Source organism: Patiria miniata, unplaced genomic scaffold, assembly GCF_015706575.1.
Source record: "Patiria miniata isolate m_02_andy unplaced genomic scaffold, ASM1570657v1 HiC_scaffold_7, whole genome shotgun sequence".
Lineage (NCBI taxonomy): Eukaryota > Metazoa > Echinodermata > Asteroidea > Valvatida > Asterinidae > Patiria > Patiria miniata.
The window spans coordinates 34485426-34506247 of record NW_024037074.1 but is presented as its reverse complement, the minus strand read 5'-3'; the positions used below and the strand labels follow the sequence as shown (position 1 = coordinate 34506247).

General features: G+C 41.7%; 1 protein-coding gene across 2 annotated transcripts in view; it reads left to right on the top strand.

Annotated features, from left to right (window-relative positions):
- The first annotated feature begins 395 nt into the window (after positions 1-395).
- Positions 396-20822, top strand: part of LOC119744793 (adhesion G-protein coupled receptor V1-like) — a 109921-nt gene continuing 89494 nt past the window's right edge. Inside the window, exons 1-8 of one of the 2 annotated variants that reach the window (XM_038220930.1) lie at positions 396-805; positions 14110-14293; positions 15545-15796; positions 16900-17001; positions 17524-17637; positions 18148-19177; positions 19525-19826; positions 20562-20700. In XM_038220930.1, the coding sequence (XP_038076858.1) occupies positions 792-805; positions 14110-14293; positions 15545-15796; positions 16900-17001; positions 17524-17637; positions 18148-19177; positions 19525-19826; positions 20562-20700 (2137 nt within the window). In that variant the 5' untranslated portion in view covers positions 396-791. Of the gene's footprint in view, positions 806-14109; positions 14294-15544; positions 15797-16896; positions 17002-17523; positions 17638-18147; positions 19178-19524; positions 19827-20561; positions 20701-20822 lie in introns of both variants that reach the window. The other variant, XM_038220929.1, reaches the window with a different exon arrangement.

Below are 20822 nucleotides of genomic sequence, written 5' to 3'. Positions count from 1 at the left end.
CATGCTCGATTCCAGGTCGTCGAAGTGTTCACCCCATTAAATTCAATGTGTTTTTGTCGGCCAGCAAACCAGTAATTTTACGATTTATTAAGGGAACAAAATTAGGGCACAATTGCCCATTAAATAAGTACCACGCTGACGTTTTAATTCCGCGGCTGAATTCCGTGTGCCTCGTGCATATCCAACGAATTTTCACTGAAAGTTGGAGATGGACAACCCGGCGTTTACAATCAAGCAGCAGACAGCAACAGGTGTCGCGAACAAGTGGTTTACCGAGAAAATGGCATAGCGCCCTCTTGCGGTATCTTAATTTCGAGCGACCGTGAAAGTAAAATTGTAACTGGTTCCCTTCAATCATACCCACATTGCATGTCTTTTTTGGTTGTGTCACCAGCGAAGCGAAATTATTCATGTGCCATAAATAAATTTTCTTGTCAATCAGAAAGTTAACGGACGCTATGAAATGAGGAATTTCGTTTCTAAGGTGATGCAACTGTAGCGTCTATTGCCAACCTGTGGAATTTATTCGAGAGGGCAAGATTTGCGGACCAAATTCAGGACACGTCGTTCACTGCAACTTGTGAGGATTATTTTGTACGAAAATTGTGGGGATTCTTAAACATCCATCCAGTCAGTTTACAGCGTGAACTGAACGAGTCGAGTGTGAGACGTCGACGCAGGCCATAGTTCGATTTTTAAATGTCTTCTCCGAAATTTGAGTGGCGGTTTATGTTATGAATACCAACGAAATCTGTGGAATTTACCTCCATTTGAGAGTTCAGTAAATCAGCATGGGAAACACGAGGTAAGACTGTTCTTGGAGATTTTTCAATCAAGCTTTGCCTTGCCTGTTGAATTTCACTGTAAACTATTTGGGTCGTGTGCATTGAAATGTGACCGGTTTATTCTTTGACCTCTGCGCAACAAAGGGTGGTGTTACGGTATTGAATGACTCACATACAAACTTATCGCGAAAATTCACCTATGCAAATTGGGGTCAACACGCCCCTCATTATGACGTCAACGTTGAGTTCGTGCTTGCGCTCATGCCATCAATTTCAGCCCGACTCGCTTCAGTTTTATGAATGAAATCATTATGCATCGGAGAGTGAACATGCCAGAAATTTACAGTAGAAAAGCTCATGATATCTGCTTTCTTTTGCCGAAGAAAGCGTCAAAATCGATGAACTATTGCTTGAGTTTTGACAGTTGAAACATTTTTTAGCGTTTTTTTTTTTAGGAACCAAACCTTCTTATTTTTCGAGGGAGTCCATCTTTTTAATCCTAAATTTCTTTCTTCTCGAATTTGGTTCGGGAAAACCGGAATTAGTTCCATATAGAACAGGTTTTCAGCTTTGAAATGGTGTGGCACATGTGGGTGGTCGGTCTGATACGGCGATGGTCGCGAGCAATATGCATAAAAATTGCTCGCTAGAACTGCCCAAAATTGCGAATGATAGTGAAGTAATCACGTGATATAAACACGTGCAACGTGCAGGAGATATATATAGCTCAGTGAAAGACGGTTACGAAGATTAAAGGGATCCCGTTTGATTAAAGGGATCCCGTTTGATGAAATGTGTGTGTGTCTCTTTTTTTCTGTCCCTTTTACCCTGTATCCCGATGCAACGGGGTTGGGCGGTGGGTTGGGGTGGGGATGGCCCGCGGGTGGGGTTGGGGAGGCCTGCAGGTGGGGTGGGGGAGGGGGAGGGGGGAGGGGGGGGGGGGGGGCGGCGGGGGAACAAAGACACAGTGGGTGGAATATGCACATTCTTTGGTTGAATGGCCATTGCATATATCCCAACACCTTGAGGGGCGGGGTGGGGTCCCCTGGGTGGGGGGAAAGGAACGGGAGGGGGGTACTGAGAACCAGGACAATGGAATATTTCCTGTCTTTCATTTCTTACACCTGCACCATATCAGGACCCCATGGAAGGGGAGTGGACATAAGGGGTTGCCGGTGGAGGGGGGGGGGGGGGGGGCCGTGGGCGAGGATGCCTCGTGAGTGTAGAGGGGGCCGGGGGTAGAGTACTCAAAACCAGGAGGCTGAAAATCCGGGGGGGGGGGGCCTCAAAAGGAGGAGGGTGGAATTTCACATTTTCTTTTCTTTTTTCGGTCCTTGCAACATATCCCGACCCTTTGGGCGGTGGGTGGTGGGGGCCCCCACCAACACAGAAATCTTGATATGCAAATTAGGTAAACAGCGCCGCTAATTATAGCATCATAATGAAATTCTTGCTAACGCGCATGCCATCTACTTCGGCCAATTTTTGGCCAGACTCCTTCAGTTTTATTAATAATATCATTGTAGGCCTACATCGGAGGATGCACATGCCAGAAATTTATTTGCTGAAAGCAACAGAATGATGTCCGCTTCCTTTTGCCGAAGAAAGCGTCAAAATTGTTAAATGAAAGGGTGAGTTTTGACAGTTAAAATATTGTTTTAGCGTTTTCCTTTTTGGAACTCAAACTTCGTTTTGTCCAAGGGAGTCAATCTTTTCAATCCTGTTTTTCTTCCTTCCAACATTTGGTTTGAGATCAAATTAATTTATTCCGAGTAGTTGAGGTTTTTAGCTGGCGAATAGTGCGGCCCAAGTGGGTGGTCGGTTTAATAGTGCGATGGTCGCGAGCAAAATGCATGGAAATTTATCACTGGAACTGCTAAAAATTGCGAATGATTTTCAATTGATCACGCCGGCTATAATCCCGCCGCCGGCACCGCGCGCGTTCTAATAAAAACCCAAGATTAATAAAATAATCAGGATGTTTTGTTTTCTGATGAATGATGTGACTTTATTATTGGGAATACCCCTTTCTTTTTTCCTTTCCCCTGCCCTGGATACCATATTCCGACCCTGGGGTGGGGCGATGGGGGAGGGCGGAGCGTGGTGTTCAAACCACGGCAAGATGGCTGAATTTTTTTTTTCCAACAAGTGAAGTTTGTCTTTTAATTTGGTGCAATTACTTTCCCGATCAGACTTTCTTTTACTGCGATATCATGGACCGGGCCGGGGTTGAGGCCGGGTAGGGGTTGTCGGGGGGGGGGGATTTCCCAAAACAAAGAGGGTGGAATGTCCTTCATGTTCTTTTAGTTATTAATCTTAAGACGTGCTGCTCTTGGGGGGGGGGGAGGTGGTGGGGCCGCATGAGTCAGGGTAGGGGGGGGGGCTAGAGTACTCCAAACCAGGAGGGTTGAATATCCCGGGGAGCTTCAGGAATTTCCCAATCTTCTTTTGTTTCCATCATCATCATCATCATCATCAGACGTCGTAGGCTACTGCCCGTTGACGCAACAACCGTCCACTTCTTCTGGGTTGTGTGACTGGTGAAGGGGTGATTTCCTTCGCTGAAGGGTCGCCGCAGTTAGTTTATCCACACTGAGACCGCTCCATCTGGTGAGGCCGTCGATCCAGCGGAGTTTGGTCCTTGCATTATATCCCGACCCTTGGGGACAGAGGGTGGGGGCCCCGACAAACTATTCACAGAAACCTTCGTATGCAACTAGGCGAACAGCTCCGCTCATGATGACGTCATTGTCAAGTTCTTGCTTTATTACGCGCATGACATCGTCTTCGGCCAATCTCACTGGGAGTCCATCTCTTCAATCCTATTTTTCTTCTTTCCAACATTTGGTTCGAATTCAAATGAATTTATTCCGAATAGTTGAGGTTTTCAGCTGTCGAATGGTGTGCCACATGTGGGTGGTCGGTTTGATAGTGCGATGGTCGCGAGCAATATGCATTGGCATTTTTCGATGGAACAGCAAATGATTTTCAATATTGATCACGCCATCACCGCTTGCGTTCTAATAATAAAAAAAACAAGATTAATCTAAAAAGCAAGATGTTTTGTTTTCTGATGAATGATGCACCTTTATTATATTATTGGGAGTAGGCCTACCCCTTTCATTTTTCATTTCCCCTGTCCTGGATATCATATTCAGACCCCCGGGGTGGGGCGGGGGCGGGGTGTGCGGTTCAAGCCATGCCAAGAAAGCTGAAATTTGTTTTCCAACAGTGATTTTTGTCTTTTTACGGTGGTGGTGCAATTACGTTCCCGACCAGACTTTTTTTTTTACTGCGGGATGGGACTGGGTTGGGGGGGGGGGGGGTTGAGGCCGGGTAGGGGTTGGTGGGGTCGGGGGATTTTCTTCCAGCGATTCTCAGTTCCAGATCTGCATGCCCAGTGGGTGGGTGTGGGAGTGGGCAGGGCTTGTGGATTTACCAAACAGAGGATTGCATTTTCTTCAAGGATTATTTTCAGACCTGCATGCCCGTGGGTGGAGGGGGTGGGGGCGGGTTGGATTTCCCCAAACAAAGAGGATGGAATATTATTCCTGTTCTTCCAGCGATTAATCTTAAGACGTGCTGCTCTTGGGGGGGGGGAGGGGGAGAGAGAGGGGGAGAGAGAGGGGGAGAGAGAGGTGGAGGGGTTAGAGTACTCCAAACCAGGAGGGTTGAATATCCCCGGGGGAGCCGCAGATGGGGAGGGCCTGGAATTTCTCAATCTTCTTTTGATTTGGTCCTTGCATTATATCCCGACCCTAGGGGCAGAGGGTGGGGGCCACGACAAACTATTCACAGAAACCTTCGTATGCTAATTAGGTTAACAGCGCCGAAATTTATGACGCGATAGTCAAATTCTTGCTTTAATACGCGCATGACATCGTCTTCGATCAATTTCGGCCACACTCGCTAGGCGTCCATCGCTTTAATCCCGTTTGTCTTCTTTCCAGTATTTGGTTCAAATTCAAATGAATTTATTTCAAATAGTTGAGGTTTTCAGCTGTCGAATGGTGTGCCACATATGAGTGGTCGGTTTGATTGTGCGATGGTCGCGAGCAATATGCATGGAAATTTTTCGAAGGAACTGCCAAAAATTGCGAATGATCAGTATACAGTATACACGTACATGTACATGTACGTATCGTGCAGCAGAGCAGAAACTATCGATGTTCCCCCAAATCCATATGATTAGGGTTAGGGTTAGGGTTAGGGTTATATTTCGGTAAGGATTTCGGGGAACATCGGTTTTGGGGAACATCGGTATTGGGGAACATAGATATGCACCCGTGCAGGAGCTATGGAAGAAGCGTTACAAAGCAAGGATTCCGTTTCTTAATGGCCTTTTTTCGTCCCTTACAATCTTAAAGCGACGGGACGGGGTTGAGAGGGTGGGGTGGGGGAGGTTGGGGGCGTGCACCGGGAACACTGCATGCAACAGATAATCACATGTTTTATTGACCCTTTTGGTCTTGCCCATTATCCCGACCCCTTGGGGCGTGGCGGGGATAAAATTTCCTTTGTCCCTAATTTCTCTTTTTTTCCGTGCACCATTATCCAGACCCCGGGGAAGGGGGAGTTAGGGGCGGGGGAGGGGCGAATGGGGGATGGGGGGAAATGGGGGATGGGGGCCGCTTCCCCACTTCTATGCCTGTGCAATTAAGCGTGTGTGTGTGTGTGGGGGGGGGGGGGAGTTAGAGTACTCCGAATCAGGAGGTTGGAATATCCGATGTTCTTTTTTATTCTGGCCCCTGGGGCGGGATGGAATATACCGGGGTGAAAATATCCTATTTTCATGCAATGATGTTTTGGGGTGTTTTTTTTGGGGGGGGGGGGGTTAACGAAAGCTTAAAAACAGTAATCATGAAAAATATAAAATAAAAAAAAATGCAAATTGCAGAAACGAATATCTCATCTCTTTTGTGAAAACGTTGTGGCTCTGAAAAGAGCCGTTTTGGTTTTTAGTTTGTTGATTCGATGATTTCTTCGCAGGCTTGGCCGACCTTTTCTTCTGCTTGCTCGATGTGTTCTTGCTGCATGGCTGGCTTCTTGGCTGGCTTGAGCTTGGTTGACTTGGCTGGCATGGCTTGGTGGAGGATTTCTTGACAGATGTATATTGGACTTGGATGGCGTTTTCTTGGCAGGTTTCTTGGGTGACTTCTTCGGCGCGGGTTTCTTGACTTTCTTCACCATTTTGGCTTTCTTGGCTTTTCTGCAATCTTGGCTTTCATTTCCCGTTCCTTCTTGGCCTTGATTATCTCCTTCTCCTTAGCTGCCTTAGCCTTGGCCGGCAGCCTTCTCTTTCTCCTTGGTGGTGTCAAGCTTGAACTTATCAGCGGCTCCCATACCTGCCATCCGAGTGAGCCTCCAACTTCATTGATTCATGTTTTATTATTTAAAAGTTTAATCTAGCATGGCTTACACAGAAATTCTTAGGGTGGATTATCTGGATCCGCACGACCCCCGTGGGCGTACCAAACACCTCCCTTATATAAATTCTATAGGCATGCAAAAAAACATATCTTTTTTCGCCTCTTTGGCCGACGTTCTGACTTTGTGGGTCCTTTTTCCGCAAGTTCAGAATATTTTCTCTACAAATTGGAGCAAACTACATGTATTTGAAATGCCTTCCTTTGTCAGAAACCAACAAAATAGAAACTGCATTCTCATGTTTAGACGATACACAATAACATCAGAGGAGAATAACAATCAGTACTGACGAACTATTGGCTCACAAGATGCCTTTGATCACTAGTTCTCCATAATTATTTAGAGTATTTTGTATTCGGAGTATTCATCATTTTCCATCGTTTCCAATGACCTTTCAACAACATTGGACTTAAAGGGAAATCTTAAGGGCTCCGCTAAGCCTCATATATAGTCGTGTACCCTAACGTGGCGCACTTCGAAGCTTACCCGACTTTCCTCGTGTAGTGTTGCCAAACCTCTTTGTTGACAAACCTCAAATTCATGCAATGAAATACTAGTACTTTTACCTTATCGATACTTGCTATTTTACCTCTGTGAACAATTTCAGCTTCATAAAATTTAATCCGAAATTCAAAAACGGTGGTGTCCGGAAATTGGGCACAAAGTGGCGGAGTGTTCTCTAACGTGGCGCACTTGAATAAATCTTGGAAAATTCCAAATTAACACTTACGAATTCCTGTAAACGTGATAAATTCTGATAAGTAATTAATATCTTTACTTACATACCCAGCCAAATGTTTGTCAGAAAATTATTTTCTTATTTTTCAGGGCATTTTCAAAGGGTTCACTTTGCACTTGAAAATAAAATCAGATAATCACGCCAAAATAGCTTTTCCTTCTAACTTTGTTACGGGTAAATAAACTCGCGATTTATGAACAGGACCGTTTAGAACTTGATGAAATTTCACTTTCTGTGAAATTTCAGTTTAAAATTTTGCTCTAGGTAGGCGCTACCGGCGAAAAATCCAAGTGCGCCACGTTAGGGGCCGCGCCACGTTAGGGTACATCAACAATATATAGGTCAGACGCATTATAGGCCCCAAGTCCGGCAAAATCTAATATAAGGCCCATAACTTATAAAATTCCGACGCCTAGGTCCGACACCTCATCAATCCGACGCCTAATAATTTGTAAATTTCGGACTTCCGAGGCGTGGCGGGGCCGTATCATAAGTCCGACGCCTCATAGGTCCGACGCCTCGTAAGTCCGAAATTTCGGACTTATGAGGCGTCGGACTTATGAGGCATAACATTTATTTATTTCGCCTCATAGGTCCGACGCCTCATAAGTCCGACAACGGAAAAACGAGGCGTTTAATTTGTCGGACTTACGAGGCGTCGGAGCTATGAGGCGTCGGAGCTAGTATGAGGCGTCGGATCTATGAGGCGTCGGACTTATGGGCCTTTATTTGGTTAGGGAATGCAATTTTGTCGGACTTATTATGAGGCGTCGGACCTATTGCGTCGGACTTATGAGCGGACCCCGGCGTGGCGGGGGTCTAGGTTTATCATCGGAGGAGTCGGACTTGCGATATATGGCCCCAACCTTGATAGTATAGCCTCCCATGCAGCTACGGAACAACTCGAAATTTTGGTTAATTAGGGTATATATATTGTTTTATTTCGTAGTACTATGTAGTTTTCTTTGACCACGGAGGGATGGTACATGGTTTGAATTTCAAGTTTTGAGTTATCAGTGTTGACTTTATCGAGATTTCGCTTATTCCAATTTGTCAGCGTTTTCACGAAGTGGTGAATTTGCCGCAATAGGTGTTGGGGTTTAATGGTTAGGGTTAGGTTTGGGGAACAGACATAATGCACCCGTTGAACTTGCAGTGGTTGTCAGAAAAGGGGTTTTAAGTATGTCACGTTTTGGAATAAACATTTCGCCTACTACTGACTAACTTTTGAAACACAGATGAAACTTCAAAGATGTACCAACAGAATAATGGAGCAACAATTGCGAGGTACCGGTATCGTAACTAATATTCCCATAGATGTTTGTCTGGTCGTAAAAAATAAATCCCACACACTTTGGCAAATTGCCGATACCCATTCCCCACCCTTTGCACGAATTTGTCTCTTCGTGAAAAATCAAAAGACATTCAGGTGAAATGTTCTCAACATTGATTGTTATGATTTCGTTGATTTTATCTGATTTTAACCCAGACTTCTTTCCAAAAAATGTTCGTTGCGTGCAATTTCAGCCGGAACAAGAATTTTGAAAAAAGGTATGATTTTTGGATTAATAATTTAGTCCCTCCGTAAAAACGCTGAAAACCTTTTGCAATTTGATTCAAAAATTTCAAAACTATTTTTTAAAAGACTTGTCATGCTTACTGCTTACTGCTTACTTACTCTGATTCGATTTTTAAAGAACGGGTTTTTGACTATGTATTAGCCTGGGGGAGATTATAATCTGGATTGTTTGTTTTGCGTCTGTTCTTTGACGACTCTTCGGAATTGCCCCCATGATCTACCCCTTTCGTGAAGTTGGCATCAAGTGTATTTCCTTTTATTTTCATGCCTTTGTTGTTATAACTTCTCGACATTATTGACAAGTGGTGAACATTCATATTCGTACTTGTATTAGTCATCTAAGTTAAAAACAAACACATTCTTGTCCTGGTGTAAATCAAAGAGTAAAAACAGTAAAAACAGCATGCAAGAACTGACAATAGTAAAACTTACATTTAAATTAACCTATGAATAAAATATGCCTGTAAAACACAATAATTTTTAAAATGATAACATAAAGACTGACAGCAAAAAGACACGATGCTTATCCGCCCCGGGCTAGCACTATGACAATGAAATATAACTTTAAAAATATGCCGGGGAAAAAAGGATAAAGAACTTTAAAAATGTTTTTTTTCCATCGTCGTAAAATACTAAAAACCACAGGTGCAGATTTTGAAAAGTTATTAAACTTAAATAAAGTTATTTTGTACTGTGTTTTCCAGTGGCTAATTCACAACAAATGATGTAGAGATCTAAACGGTCTTTCATATTTGCTGTATTATTATGTAACTTTGAATATACATGTAATCCCAAATTGCATTTTGGTCAAAAATAAAATGAAGCAAGCTTCGAGTCAAACTCCGATTTGAAAAAATTGACTTGAACTTAAGCTCGCCGATCCCCTGGATCATCCAATACATGTACATACACGTATACGTATTTGTATGCAGCATGTATGCATAGTGCCTGGCCGTGGCGTGGGAACGTATCAGATTACATATCGGCCGACCGCAATATCGATCGGTTCAAAAATAGATGGTCCGCGCGGGAATTGACCTGGATTGACCCGCTAACGTTCGGGTTGTCTGTGACGTAGGCAAGTCACCGACATATTTTTTCTAAAAATGACTGCAAGTGCGCAGGCGTGCAAATTCCCGCACGATGCATAGGCCAAGTTCGTATGTGTGACTATGACTATTGTTCGATTGTAAAGTAGAGTTGAGTAATCTGTGAACTGCATTTTTAGCACTGGGAATTTCCACAAATACAAGGGGGAAAAAATGTATATGCAGTATTTCAAGCCCATTTTTTTTTTTTAGTCTGAGAATAAGAAGTAAGAATTGTTTAATTAGGCCTAACTTTTTTTTTTTTTTTAAGCTCCGTCAGTTTGTGACTGTGATTGTGAAACAATTTATTCTGAAATGATTATGACCTGGCCTAGGCTACTTCAAAAAGCACAAGTTCTTTTGTGTGAACTGGCTCAATTTAAATAAAATACATAGGGGGCCTATGTCTCTTTCAATTTTTTTTTTACACTGATTATGCCTGATGAGAATGATTGTAGCATTAACATTCAATCCAATAATTTGTGAAGTACAGTAAGCGTATGCATGTATTCATAAAAATCAGTGAATCAGGAAGGGTCAGAGTAGGCCTGAATACAACAGCAACAGATCTTCATTTTCAAGTTTTACATCACTGTAGTATTTGGATATATATTTAGGTTTGGTCTGCATTTACAAATTAACAATTGTTATGTTATCTAGACATTTATGCTCAAGTTCTGACATGAAATTGTCATTATTTCATGAAATTCACATCTACATGTAGGCCCACGTTTTTTTCAAAATCAAAATTCTTAAAACACGAAGGGTTCTTGGGAAAAACGGACGGAAATAATTTCAGCTCCTAATCTGTGTCAAAGTAAAGAAAAATGAATTGGAACCTTTTGGAACAAAATTAAAAATTGAATTGGAACATTGTTCAAATAGATGAAATGGATTTTTAAGTCATGAAAAAAATGGATCAGCCTTGAAATACAGGGTGAGTCAAAAAAGCGGAACCCCAAACCCCCAAAAATGTATTTCATATTTAAAAAAATATGTAGCACCAAAAATAATAATAACTGGAAAGCCAATTTCAAAAGCTACTTGTAGATGAAAAAATTACTGAAATTGCTCAATCCGTTCAAAGAATACCACTATTTAAACGCAATGATCCTAAAACCTGTCTCGTCCACAAAAAATCAATTTATTGTGCGTTTTGACTGTTGGAACAACAAAGAAAATGACACGGAATACTTGTTTCAATAACTGTCGCCAACTGTAGCACACAATATTTTGATTAACAACCCTGGTTAGGCAAACGATATGATGTATAAAATCTACTTTTATATAAAGACGGGCCTTCAAAAGGACTTTGTTGCATATTGTTAACGTTTAAACTAAGATTTCATTGTGACGACGATTGTTGAATCGCATTTTTTTAACGAGACAGGTTTTAGGGTCATTGTGTTTAAATGGTGATTTTTTTGACCGGATTGACCAATTCCAGTAATTTTTTTCATCCAAAAGTAGCTTATGAAATTGGTTTTCCAGTCATTATAATTTTTGGTGCTAAATATTTTTTTAAATATGAAATATAATTTTGGGGGTTTGGGTTCTGCTTTTTTTGACTCACCCTGTCCATAATTACTAGCTGTAAATATTTACAGTAGGCTTATCAAACTATCAGCCTTCCAAATTGAACTGAATAAAATTCCTGTTTAAAAGGGCTTCACCAGTAACCAGTTGAGTTTATCAGACTAAGTAATTCATTCATCACAAATGTGTCATTTTGCAACCTTTTAAAAAATCACAACTTTTAATATACTTTTTAAGAAATTTGTAATGTTTCCACCAGGATTGTGTGATTTCATTCTATTGCAATAAAAAAGGTTTAATTTGCATTTTGTAGTGCATTTAGAATACCCATTGCAGAGGTTAAAATGACACACACAACATGGTCAGAAAAAAACTAACTACATGTAATTCTCTTAATTTTTTGAACCATGATCCTTGCAGAGTGCCAATTTCTTTCATTGACATAAAATGCAGTTAGAGTGCACAATTTTACTGATCAGTTTCATTTTTGTTTGGAAATATGTGGGAAAGACCAAAAGTGGTAATTGTGTGTTTACCTTAATGTCCTGCCAAATGAAAGGTAAACAACACCATTTGCAATTTGCAAAAATAACAACACAATAAACGTGAAGCCGGTTTTTCAAAACCTAACCCAGGTGTCAAACTTTATAGCCATATACTTTTTGAGAAAATGCGTCTTCCTTTTCCTGACGTAACCATTTGCAAAACATAGATTTGTTTTTGCAGATTCAAGGAACAACACAATACAATGTACTTGGGAAGCAGCTTTTGAAAAAACTAAACTATCCAAGTTTCAGCTCAGTAGACACACTTTTGGAGAAACTGTGAAATGTGTCTTCATTGTTCTTGACCCAAAACATTGCAAGGAAATCATGGCAATTCCTCTCTTCTTGAAAATGACGGCAAAGTAGGTGCAAGGATTCATTAGCATGCAGGATCCTAACAAATCAAATATTATACATGTAGTTCATGATATTTTGAGATGTTGAAATGTTTGAAACTGGTGTCCATTATCTTTATTGGGGCATTTACGGCCTGAAATCCCCGAAAATGTTGTGTTTTGGATTGGTTACTTATAAATTGTACTATTTCAAAGGTTTGGTTGAAAGAAAAGTTACCTTACGTCTTACCAATCTCTAGAAAAGATAAAATTATTTGGTTGTTTACATCGGACATACCATTACATTATAGCATACCCAGACATGAACATATTTCCAGCTGTGTCTATTCAATGTATGATACACGTTGTTTGTGTTTCACATAATACACACAGCATATATGCAGTTTCTTGCACATCCACCATGTCCACAGAATGCGATGCTCTGTGCAGCAGCATTCACAGCTACATGTACCTGTAGTAGTACTCAACAGCTTGATTAATGAGAGTCAAAACTTTGACCCCCGAAATTCGTTCTTGGATGGTTATCGCAAGAAAGTTCACAAAAATGGACAGTTTTTAAAGGATGGTTGTGTGGACTATCCTGCTGTTAAATGCTCTTTTTAATTTCGTGTATCATGTACTAATTAATCATTTCTCTTGACACAAGCTAAAGGAGCAATCGTTTTATTTTATGCTGCAACCTGCAATGACATCCACCTTATTTTAAAACTCTTTTTGCCAAATGAAACAACATTCAACAAATCAACAAATTGTCAGAAAATGCCTGCTGTATGACCATAATTTCACTGTCCGCCGTTGTGCATGCATCATAGTCTGTTATGATTAATACAGGCAACAGACCTGCTGAATAATTGATCCATCAGCTGCCTTTGTGTGTATTCAGGGAACTCCCTTTTTTGCCTATTGTCCTTGAGATCATATTATTAACGCAATCATAGATGCACACACCGCACTTGGCTCTCAATACACACAGATGGCTTCGGAAAAGGTTTTTAATTAATGTTAGGCGTAGCCCGGCTCAGTTCACTTAGTCAACCGTTTTGTCAATAACATGGCTTTTTTCCCCACTCCCAGTTAAAAAGTTGTCTAGTTATTCTGTGTTGTGTGTCAAAGCACTGCTGTCACATGCTGTTGAATCATAATTTTTTGAAATTTGTAATTCTCTAATGTGTTATTGTGCATGTATTTAATTTTGCAATTTTTGTTCTTTTCCCTGAGTTTTGCTTTTAATGTTTATTGGTTATTCAAAAAATTAAAGTGCCTCTTTGCCAAAGATATTTCCTTTCTTCGAATAACAGCTTCTGCCAATTTATTCCACACTCTGACCTCCCAATGTAATACATTTCTTTAAAACTATATTTTGTTTTGCATTTTCTTAAAATGAAAAAGAATCAGCCTACATTTAGTTATTGAAGTATTAGTTTACAAATTTTGAATTACTAGCAGTCTGACAATAATTGCATTCTCGCGAGGCGGGCTGGTTCCTGCCCAAAAATCAGTATCAATAATGCATGGACCTGGAGCTCAGACGGTGGATTTGTTTGTTACCAAAATTAAAACTATTTTTCAGAGGGAGATGCCCAATACAGTTTTAAAAAGGAGATTTGTGGTTGAGAAAGCTTGTATACAACTCGAAAATTATTTATAAAGACAAAAATGAAAGAGAAAAAAAAGCATCTATTTTTTAAATATTAATTTTTTTTAAAGAGTATGGAGAATGCAACTTTACTAAATCTGTAGATTGCTCGCAAATTATTACATGTATGTTCGGGGGAAAAAAATGGCTTCTGGGCAATTCCACGGTTACTCACGTTACATTTTCGTAACGTGAGTAACCAATTTTGTCGTCTTGTTTATCATACATAACGCATTTTTCTGGATGTCTAGGTCTACTCTATCTACCATGGGGATAACAGTTATTAAACCTTTTCAGTAAGGTACTTACAGCCCAAGGAAACTCAAAAGTACAAAAGTACAAAGTACATGTAACGTGAGTAACCATGGAATTGCCCTTCTACTTTTGTTGACCCATGTTCCTAATTCTTCCTATCCAGACCCTACAGAGGGACCATGCTGGCCCACCTTGCCCTTCTCATGCTGCTGGTCAGCACAGTAAGTTCCCAATCAGCCACAGTATCCTTCGTGGAGTCAGCAATCACCATACAGGAAGGAGGGGCTGCCACAGTCAGGGTGCAGAAGACTGGAGATAGTCCCGGTGAAGTTAGAGTTGTAGTCGGGGTAAGTTGACCTTTGGTATACTTCTGCATTTGGCCAGGATAGCCAGTGGAAGTCTTTGGACTTATTTCCAGCAGGGCTGTGCATCGGAACTGGGTACCCGAGTACCCGAACCGTTGTCAGGAACCGGTTCCAGATTATGGGATTGGGTGCCTTTTAGTAACTTCTTAGACGAGTTTTCAATGCCATTTGTGGGGAATTTGAAAAATGACAAACCAGGCTTCATGGCAAAACAAAACATACTTCACATTTACGACACTCGCGAAAGTTGCTGTAAAGTTCAATGAACACTCTTGTATCTTGCTGTTTTGACACACTGATGTGGCAGTATTATCGTGCCGGCAGTGTTCTAGCCAGGCATTAGATAGCACTAGCACCCGCTACGCTTTCGGAAATAAGCGCTACGGTTTTTGCTACGCTATAAATTTTGGTTGCGAAACAAAAATATCTGCTTCCGTAAAGAAGCGCGGCAGCTTCGAAAATTGTGCACTGGCCGTACGACACAGCGAAAACAAACAACGATCCAACAGCACGAACCCCGTATTATATACCCGATTCATACGAACATAATACGTCCGTACGCATTCGCTATGAAAGCAATAAGCAGGCAATAATACTACACTTCTGCTCAAAAACAAATTAGGGGAAAGTGGCCAGGAATCGCCTCAGATTGCACCACAGAGCATCTAGGATCCACAATTTTCCGGGGCCCTTAAGCAGGCCCCAGACCCCATGCTGTAAGGGCTCCGCGCTCACATTAATTGTCGAACCAAATTACCCCAACACTGTAATTTCGCCCTGGCTAGAACACTGATCGTGCGTACCTTAATAGACAATCTGAACAGCAACTTCAACAGTTCATGGCTGTGGAAAGTACTCTATGCGCTAACATGATCCCTGGACAAGTAAACCATTTGCACACATACATCAAAATAGAGGATGTGCGTCTCACACTGTCAACCCCTTCAAGCAAAAAAGTGTCTGTTTGAGAGGGCTTATATTTCAGGTACAAGTCAACCAGACTAAAAAATCTAATAGTTTTTTAACTTTAACCTTGAACCTCGGTCGATGGAAAATTTTCAGTTTATATACAAATATAAAGGGTCTTCATCATGAATCGTGAACTTTCTTCAAATAAACCATTCAACTAAATTTGGGCTGAAAGGGTGAGGTTTCCCCTGTTTTGGATGATGAAATTTGCATTTCATGAACACTCAAGAGTTTATTAGTATTTGTTTCACATTTTTGTTTCAGTTTCAAGATCAGATGGCCGCAAATGCTGATTTTGTTGGCAACAATTTCGTCTTGAGTTTCCCTGCCGGTTCAGCAACGTCAGTCCAAGAGGGGACTTTTTACTCCTCTGATGACGACAATCCCGAACCAGATGAGCCGTTCTCGGTCACTATGACTGTCATCAGCGGCGGTGCCGTGATCGGCGATCCCAGCACGACCACCGTGACGATCGCAGCCAACGACGATGCGTTTGGCGTGATCGGCTTTGATGTGGTAAGCAAGGTTTGATTCAGAATATATCTGAATGTCTAATATTCAGGCTATTTTTTATGAAGCACCAGTGTGAGCTTTGGGTTTTGTTGAGCCAGTAAGGTTTCCCGCGGCCTGGAAAAACCCTGGAAAAACCCTGGAAAAGTCATGGAATTTTATTATCAATTACAAGGCATGAAAAAAAGACACAGAAATTTGTAAACATGACAACAGTGATGAAATTTTTTTTTAGTGAGGACCACTTTATTAGCATCGAAAATCTGATTGATACACCTTGCGACAAAATGCGACAAATTGTCGATACAAGCATTTTGATTTAAAAAGACGTTTCTGCTTTTTTTCTGCTGTTTTTTGTGTGTTTCTGATCAGCACTTTTTACAGAACAAGTTTTACACTTTTGAACAGTACTTTGATTGTTTTGCATGCGACAGTGGTATGTCATAGTGTTTTCCAGTACATGTAAGTACTGTATAACTGACCAGGGATTTTTACCCATCTAAAAGAATGGGACCAATAAAAAGGTGTCAACAAGAAAGTTACCATCGACAAAAAAGTGGCATCTGACAATAGCCTTGTCTCATAGGACGCCATCCTCATAGGAAAAGTACAACTGCATGTCCACGCCATAAGGAGCGTGTGCAAAATGTTCTAAACACGCACACGTGTTGCTCGAAATTTCCGATACGGATGCCCAAAATGCAGATGCACGTGGCAATCGGTAGAAAGTGACGTCATTGGAGAGGGACCTTTAAAAACGCAACTTTACGATTGAAATCACACCACAGTCATGCACGCACATGCATAGATTTTTCTTTTTGAATATTCAAACCTGCGAACAAGCTATTCGAATATTTGGTTCATGATCGAATATTTGAATATCCGGTACATTTGGGACAGCCCTAGCTACTTCAGCTTCTAAAACATTTTCCGTGGAGTGCATTAATTTAAACAAATAGAGATATGAACAAATCATGGGTGTTCACATGAGGTAACTTCACAAATATTTATATGTGTTTAGGCAAAAAATGTCTGTGCAGAGTTTTGACAATTGAATTAGCGTATTAAACAAAACTCAGACCTAATTTTTAGGTCCTTTAATCCAGCAGGTTTCCCCAATGAGAGTAACAGAGGAACAGTCATCCACTACTCTTCTGCTTCCCTTAAAGCGAGAAAGGGGCACGTTTGGCCTCGTGGCTGTGACTTACCAGGTAAGGCCATGAATGTTATGGATTCCACTGAATGATTTAGTGATTATTACATATATTGTGTGCCAGATTCTTGTTCTAACGCCGAAATTTGACAGATTGGACAGATGAAATTTACAAACTGGTATGGAACAGGCTAAACCTGTGTGAATAGACAGTGTGGTGTTTTCGCAGTACTTTGGCTTTCGATAATAGGTAGGAAGTTTGACAAAACACGTTTGCTGAAATTGTTAAAGAATTTGCAATTGGAGTCAGACCCATTATTTTTTGCTAGTATTTGTACATTATTTTCTTGGATATATATATTTTTTTTTTCGTACATATGCAAATATCATTGAATATTTTTGTTTCCATTTTAAAAAAATACAGGGTTGACATTAATCTGTAAATGATGGATAGAAGAAAAAAAGCAGAAATTAAGAACAAAAAATGCTTAGCCCAAAATTTATTGTTTTAGCAAGAATTGGCCCGAGTCTTAAGTTAAAACCTTTGAGTTTTGACTAACCGTACCTAACATTTTCTTAGATTACTGGAGGCTCAGGCACAGCCAGTGGGGATCTCACACCAGTAACAGGATCAGTTACTATATCTCAAGGTATCTCAACGGATGCATTGCGCATCGTCATACTTGCAGATTTGGTAAGTGTAGTGAGCTGATCATATATTGCTAGAAAGGGAGTAGACTGCAAGTTGGCAATCTGCTTGATTTTGACACCACACCTTACTTATCTCAGAAACTGGTAACCATTATTAGGATCATTGCAATTATCCGGAAACGTACCGACTGATTTAATGACAGAAGCCTTGCTCAATGTCATGATAGGACTGGTGCCAAATCCACTTGAAGTGGTGTCTTTTGGAAGAAAACAAACATTGATGGAGGTTTTTCATAGGCTGTCTGCATGCATGTTTTTACATGCACCAGCAATGGGATCAAGTTACAAACCCCAAAAATCTGTGTTCTCTGTTTTTTTCTCAAAATGTATAGCAGCCATTGAGCTAAAGCAGGTTGATTGTTATGCACTCTACTTAAGGTTTTGATCATGTTTGTTGCTTCAAATTTGAAATATGTTGAAAAAGCAAATGATCCTGTGTACCTTTTCAACTTGCTACTTCGATAACGATTCATATTTTTTTCTCCACATGCAGATACCAGAAGATGATGAAGAATTCACTGTAGAGTTAACATCAGTCAGTGGTGGTGCTACTCTCAACTCTTCATCCCAGTCTGTTCTCTTGATAATAAATGCCAACGACAGTCCGCTACGCTTTGCCCAGCCTCAGTACAGCTTCCCAGAGAATGCTGGGACTGTGACGGTGGAGGTCCAACGAGGCCTGGACACTGATGGACTGACCCCCCTCGGTCCGTCTGATCAGACGGTCACCGTTGAGTATTGGTTTTACTCCGGCAGCGCAGAGCTCGGTGTGGACTGCGTAGTGACCAACGGCAGCCTGGGGTTTTCACCGGGGGAGATGACAAAAACCATCAGCATCGCCATCTTAGATGATCCCACTCCAGAGCTAGCTGAGGAGTTCTCAATCAGCCTTGCAAATCCCAGCACAAATGCAGTGCTGGTGGAGCCGGTGACTACAGTGGTTGCGATCCTACCCAATGACGACCAGCATGGCGTGTTGTCCCTTTCATCAGAAAACTCTGGATCATCACCGAAAGCCGTCATCAACGAAGACACTACGTTCTCAACTAGTAGCTTCACCGTCGTCCGTGAAGGGGGCACATTTGGGGAAGTCAGCATTGATTATATCATAACCCGCAATGATTCGAGCTCCGCGCCCATCGTTGCGGACCTTGCACCAGCGAGTGGCACGGTGACCCTCCCAGAAGGTCAAAGATCACAGAGTATCCCCATTAACATCATCGACGACCCCGTGCCAGAAGAGGCGGAGCAGTTTATCATCTCACTGCTGCCGGATTCGGTTACTGGTGGCGCCAGCGTTGGTGCCGTCACCGAAGGTTTGTTGACCATCCAGGACAGTGATGATGCATACGGCGTGATTCAGTTTTCATCAGATGTCGAACAGCGTATCGTATCGTCGACCAGACCCAGACAACTCCAGCTTATGCTTACTAGAGCGGCTGGTGTAGTGGGTCAGGTGTCTGTTAGCTTCTCTGTTGTGTATCGTCTACCCACCCAGGACCCAAGCAGTGTGGGAAGCACAGGTATGTTACCATTCTATCAATTGCAAACTGCTATCCCAAAAATTGAAATATCACGGTAGTTAAAAATCACTTTATCAAAACTCGTTGGGGGCCTGAGAATATATCTCTTGATAGCTTAGGGTTTTCATGTCCCATTTGACAGGGGTAAAATCTGGTGCCAACCATCGTTGAATTTTATGTCTTTAATGGCCGCCCATACAAAATGGCTCTCTGTTTAAAAACAAAAGACAAATATGTGTGTAGTTGAAGAAAGCAGTCAAGCAGGTGAAGGCATGCAATGGTGAATGAGAAGTGAAAGTTCTTCTCAGCATTTCCAATGGTTGTTGTACATGTGTGTTTGGTTTCAGATGTTATAGATGGTGCGGAAAATCAGACTACAGTCATTCCCGGCGGCTCCACCGTCCATCCCTTCCAGATCCCAATCAAAGCCGACTCCTTCCTCAGTCTAGGGGCGACCTTTCTGGTCACCCTGCTGAGTGTCCGGCTGTTGGATCATGCCACCTTACTCCCTCCGAGCAGTCCCAGGCTTGGGGATCGGACGGCGGTCAGCTTGGAAGTCACTAGTGGCGTGGCCAATGGGGAGATTGGCTTCGAGCGGCCAAACCAGCGTCTGTTTGTCAACGAACCTGATGGTACCACGCCAACGTTGGTATGTAGTCAAGAGATTTGTTTATTGCATGGCCCAGAGTTGTAATCCAACATCGCAAGTCAGTCACAAGTTAAACACTGTTGTATCACAAGTCTTGTCTCAAGTTGAGGGACAAGTTGTTCAAATTAACATTGACAAAGACAGTCCTTTGTCATTGTCCATTCTCTGATATCTTGTGATCCCACCTCTGATTTGCATTGTGAATGACTCGATTACATCTCTGGCATAACTGGACACTGCAGAACAGGCAGAATTTAGATCAAATGAAACTTTTCTTTTTTTACAAGTTACCAGTAATGTTGATTGGCCAAATACTGCAACAAAACTTGATTAATTAACAATGTATACTTCTTGTTATTAAGCAATCCTGTGAGTACCTAGATGCTTTTCCTGAATTATTTTCAAATCCTTTTTTTTTTTCAAAACTAAATGCTCAGCCCTAATCTGAGAATTACATGCAAGCAACATGTCTTTAATAACCACTCCCGGATACCCACTTGGGGTTAATGATTTTTGGACACTCGATTTTTCAAACTAATTGCCCATCCCTAGTTAGCGAGGTAGGCTGTGTCAGAATTACCTGGCTATGGCTAGCAGTAACAGGCAGTCTATGGGAAGTGGCTTCAGCTGCTTCCATATGGCATGTGTGTAATATCAAGCCGTAGCCAAGAAATCTGGATCCAGCCATTCGCAGATGCCTCAAGGCATTAATAACTTTCTTTTGCCTCAACCCAGTTTCCACTGGACATCACTCGGGAGGGCACATCCGGTGATGCCACCATCTACTGGCGTATCGTCAGTAGCCCAAGCTACCCAGTCACGCCCACGCAAGAGGACATCAGTGCATTCTCTGGTTCAGTGTTCATTGCCTCAGGTAAGTCATGGACAGATCAGGGCCCAAATAGCATGCTTCAGCTAACCACAGAATTCCACACTTACGATCACCATTCTGTGCTAACAGTGCTTGCGAAACAATTCTGTGCTAACCACAGAATC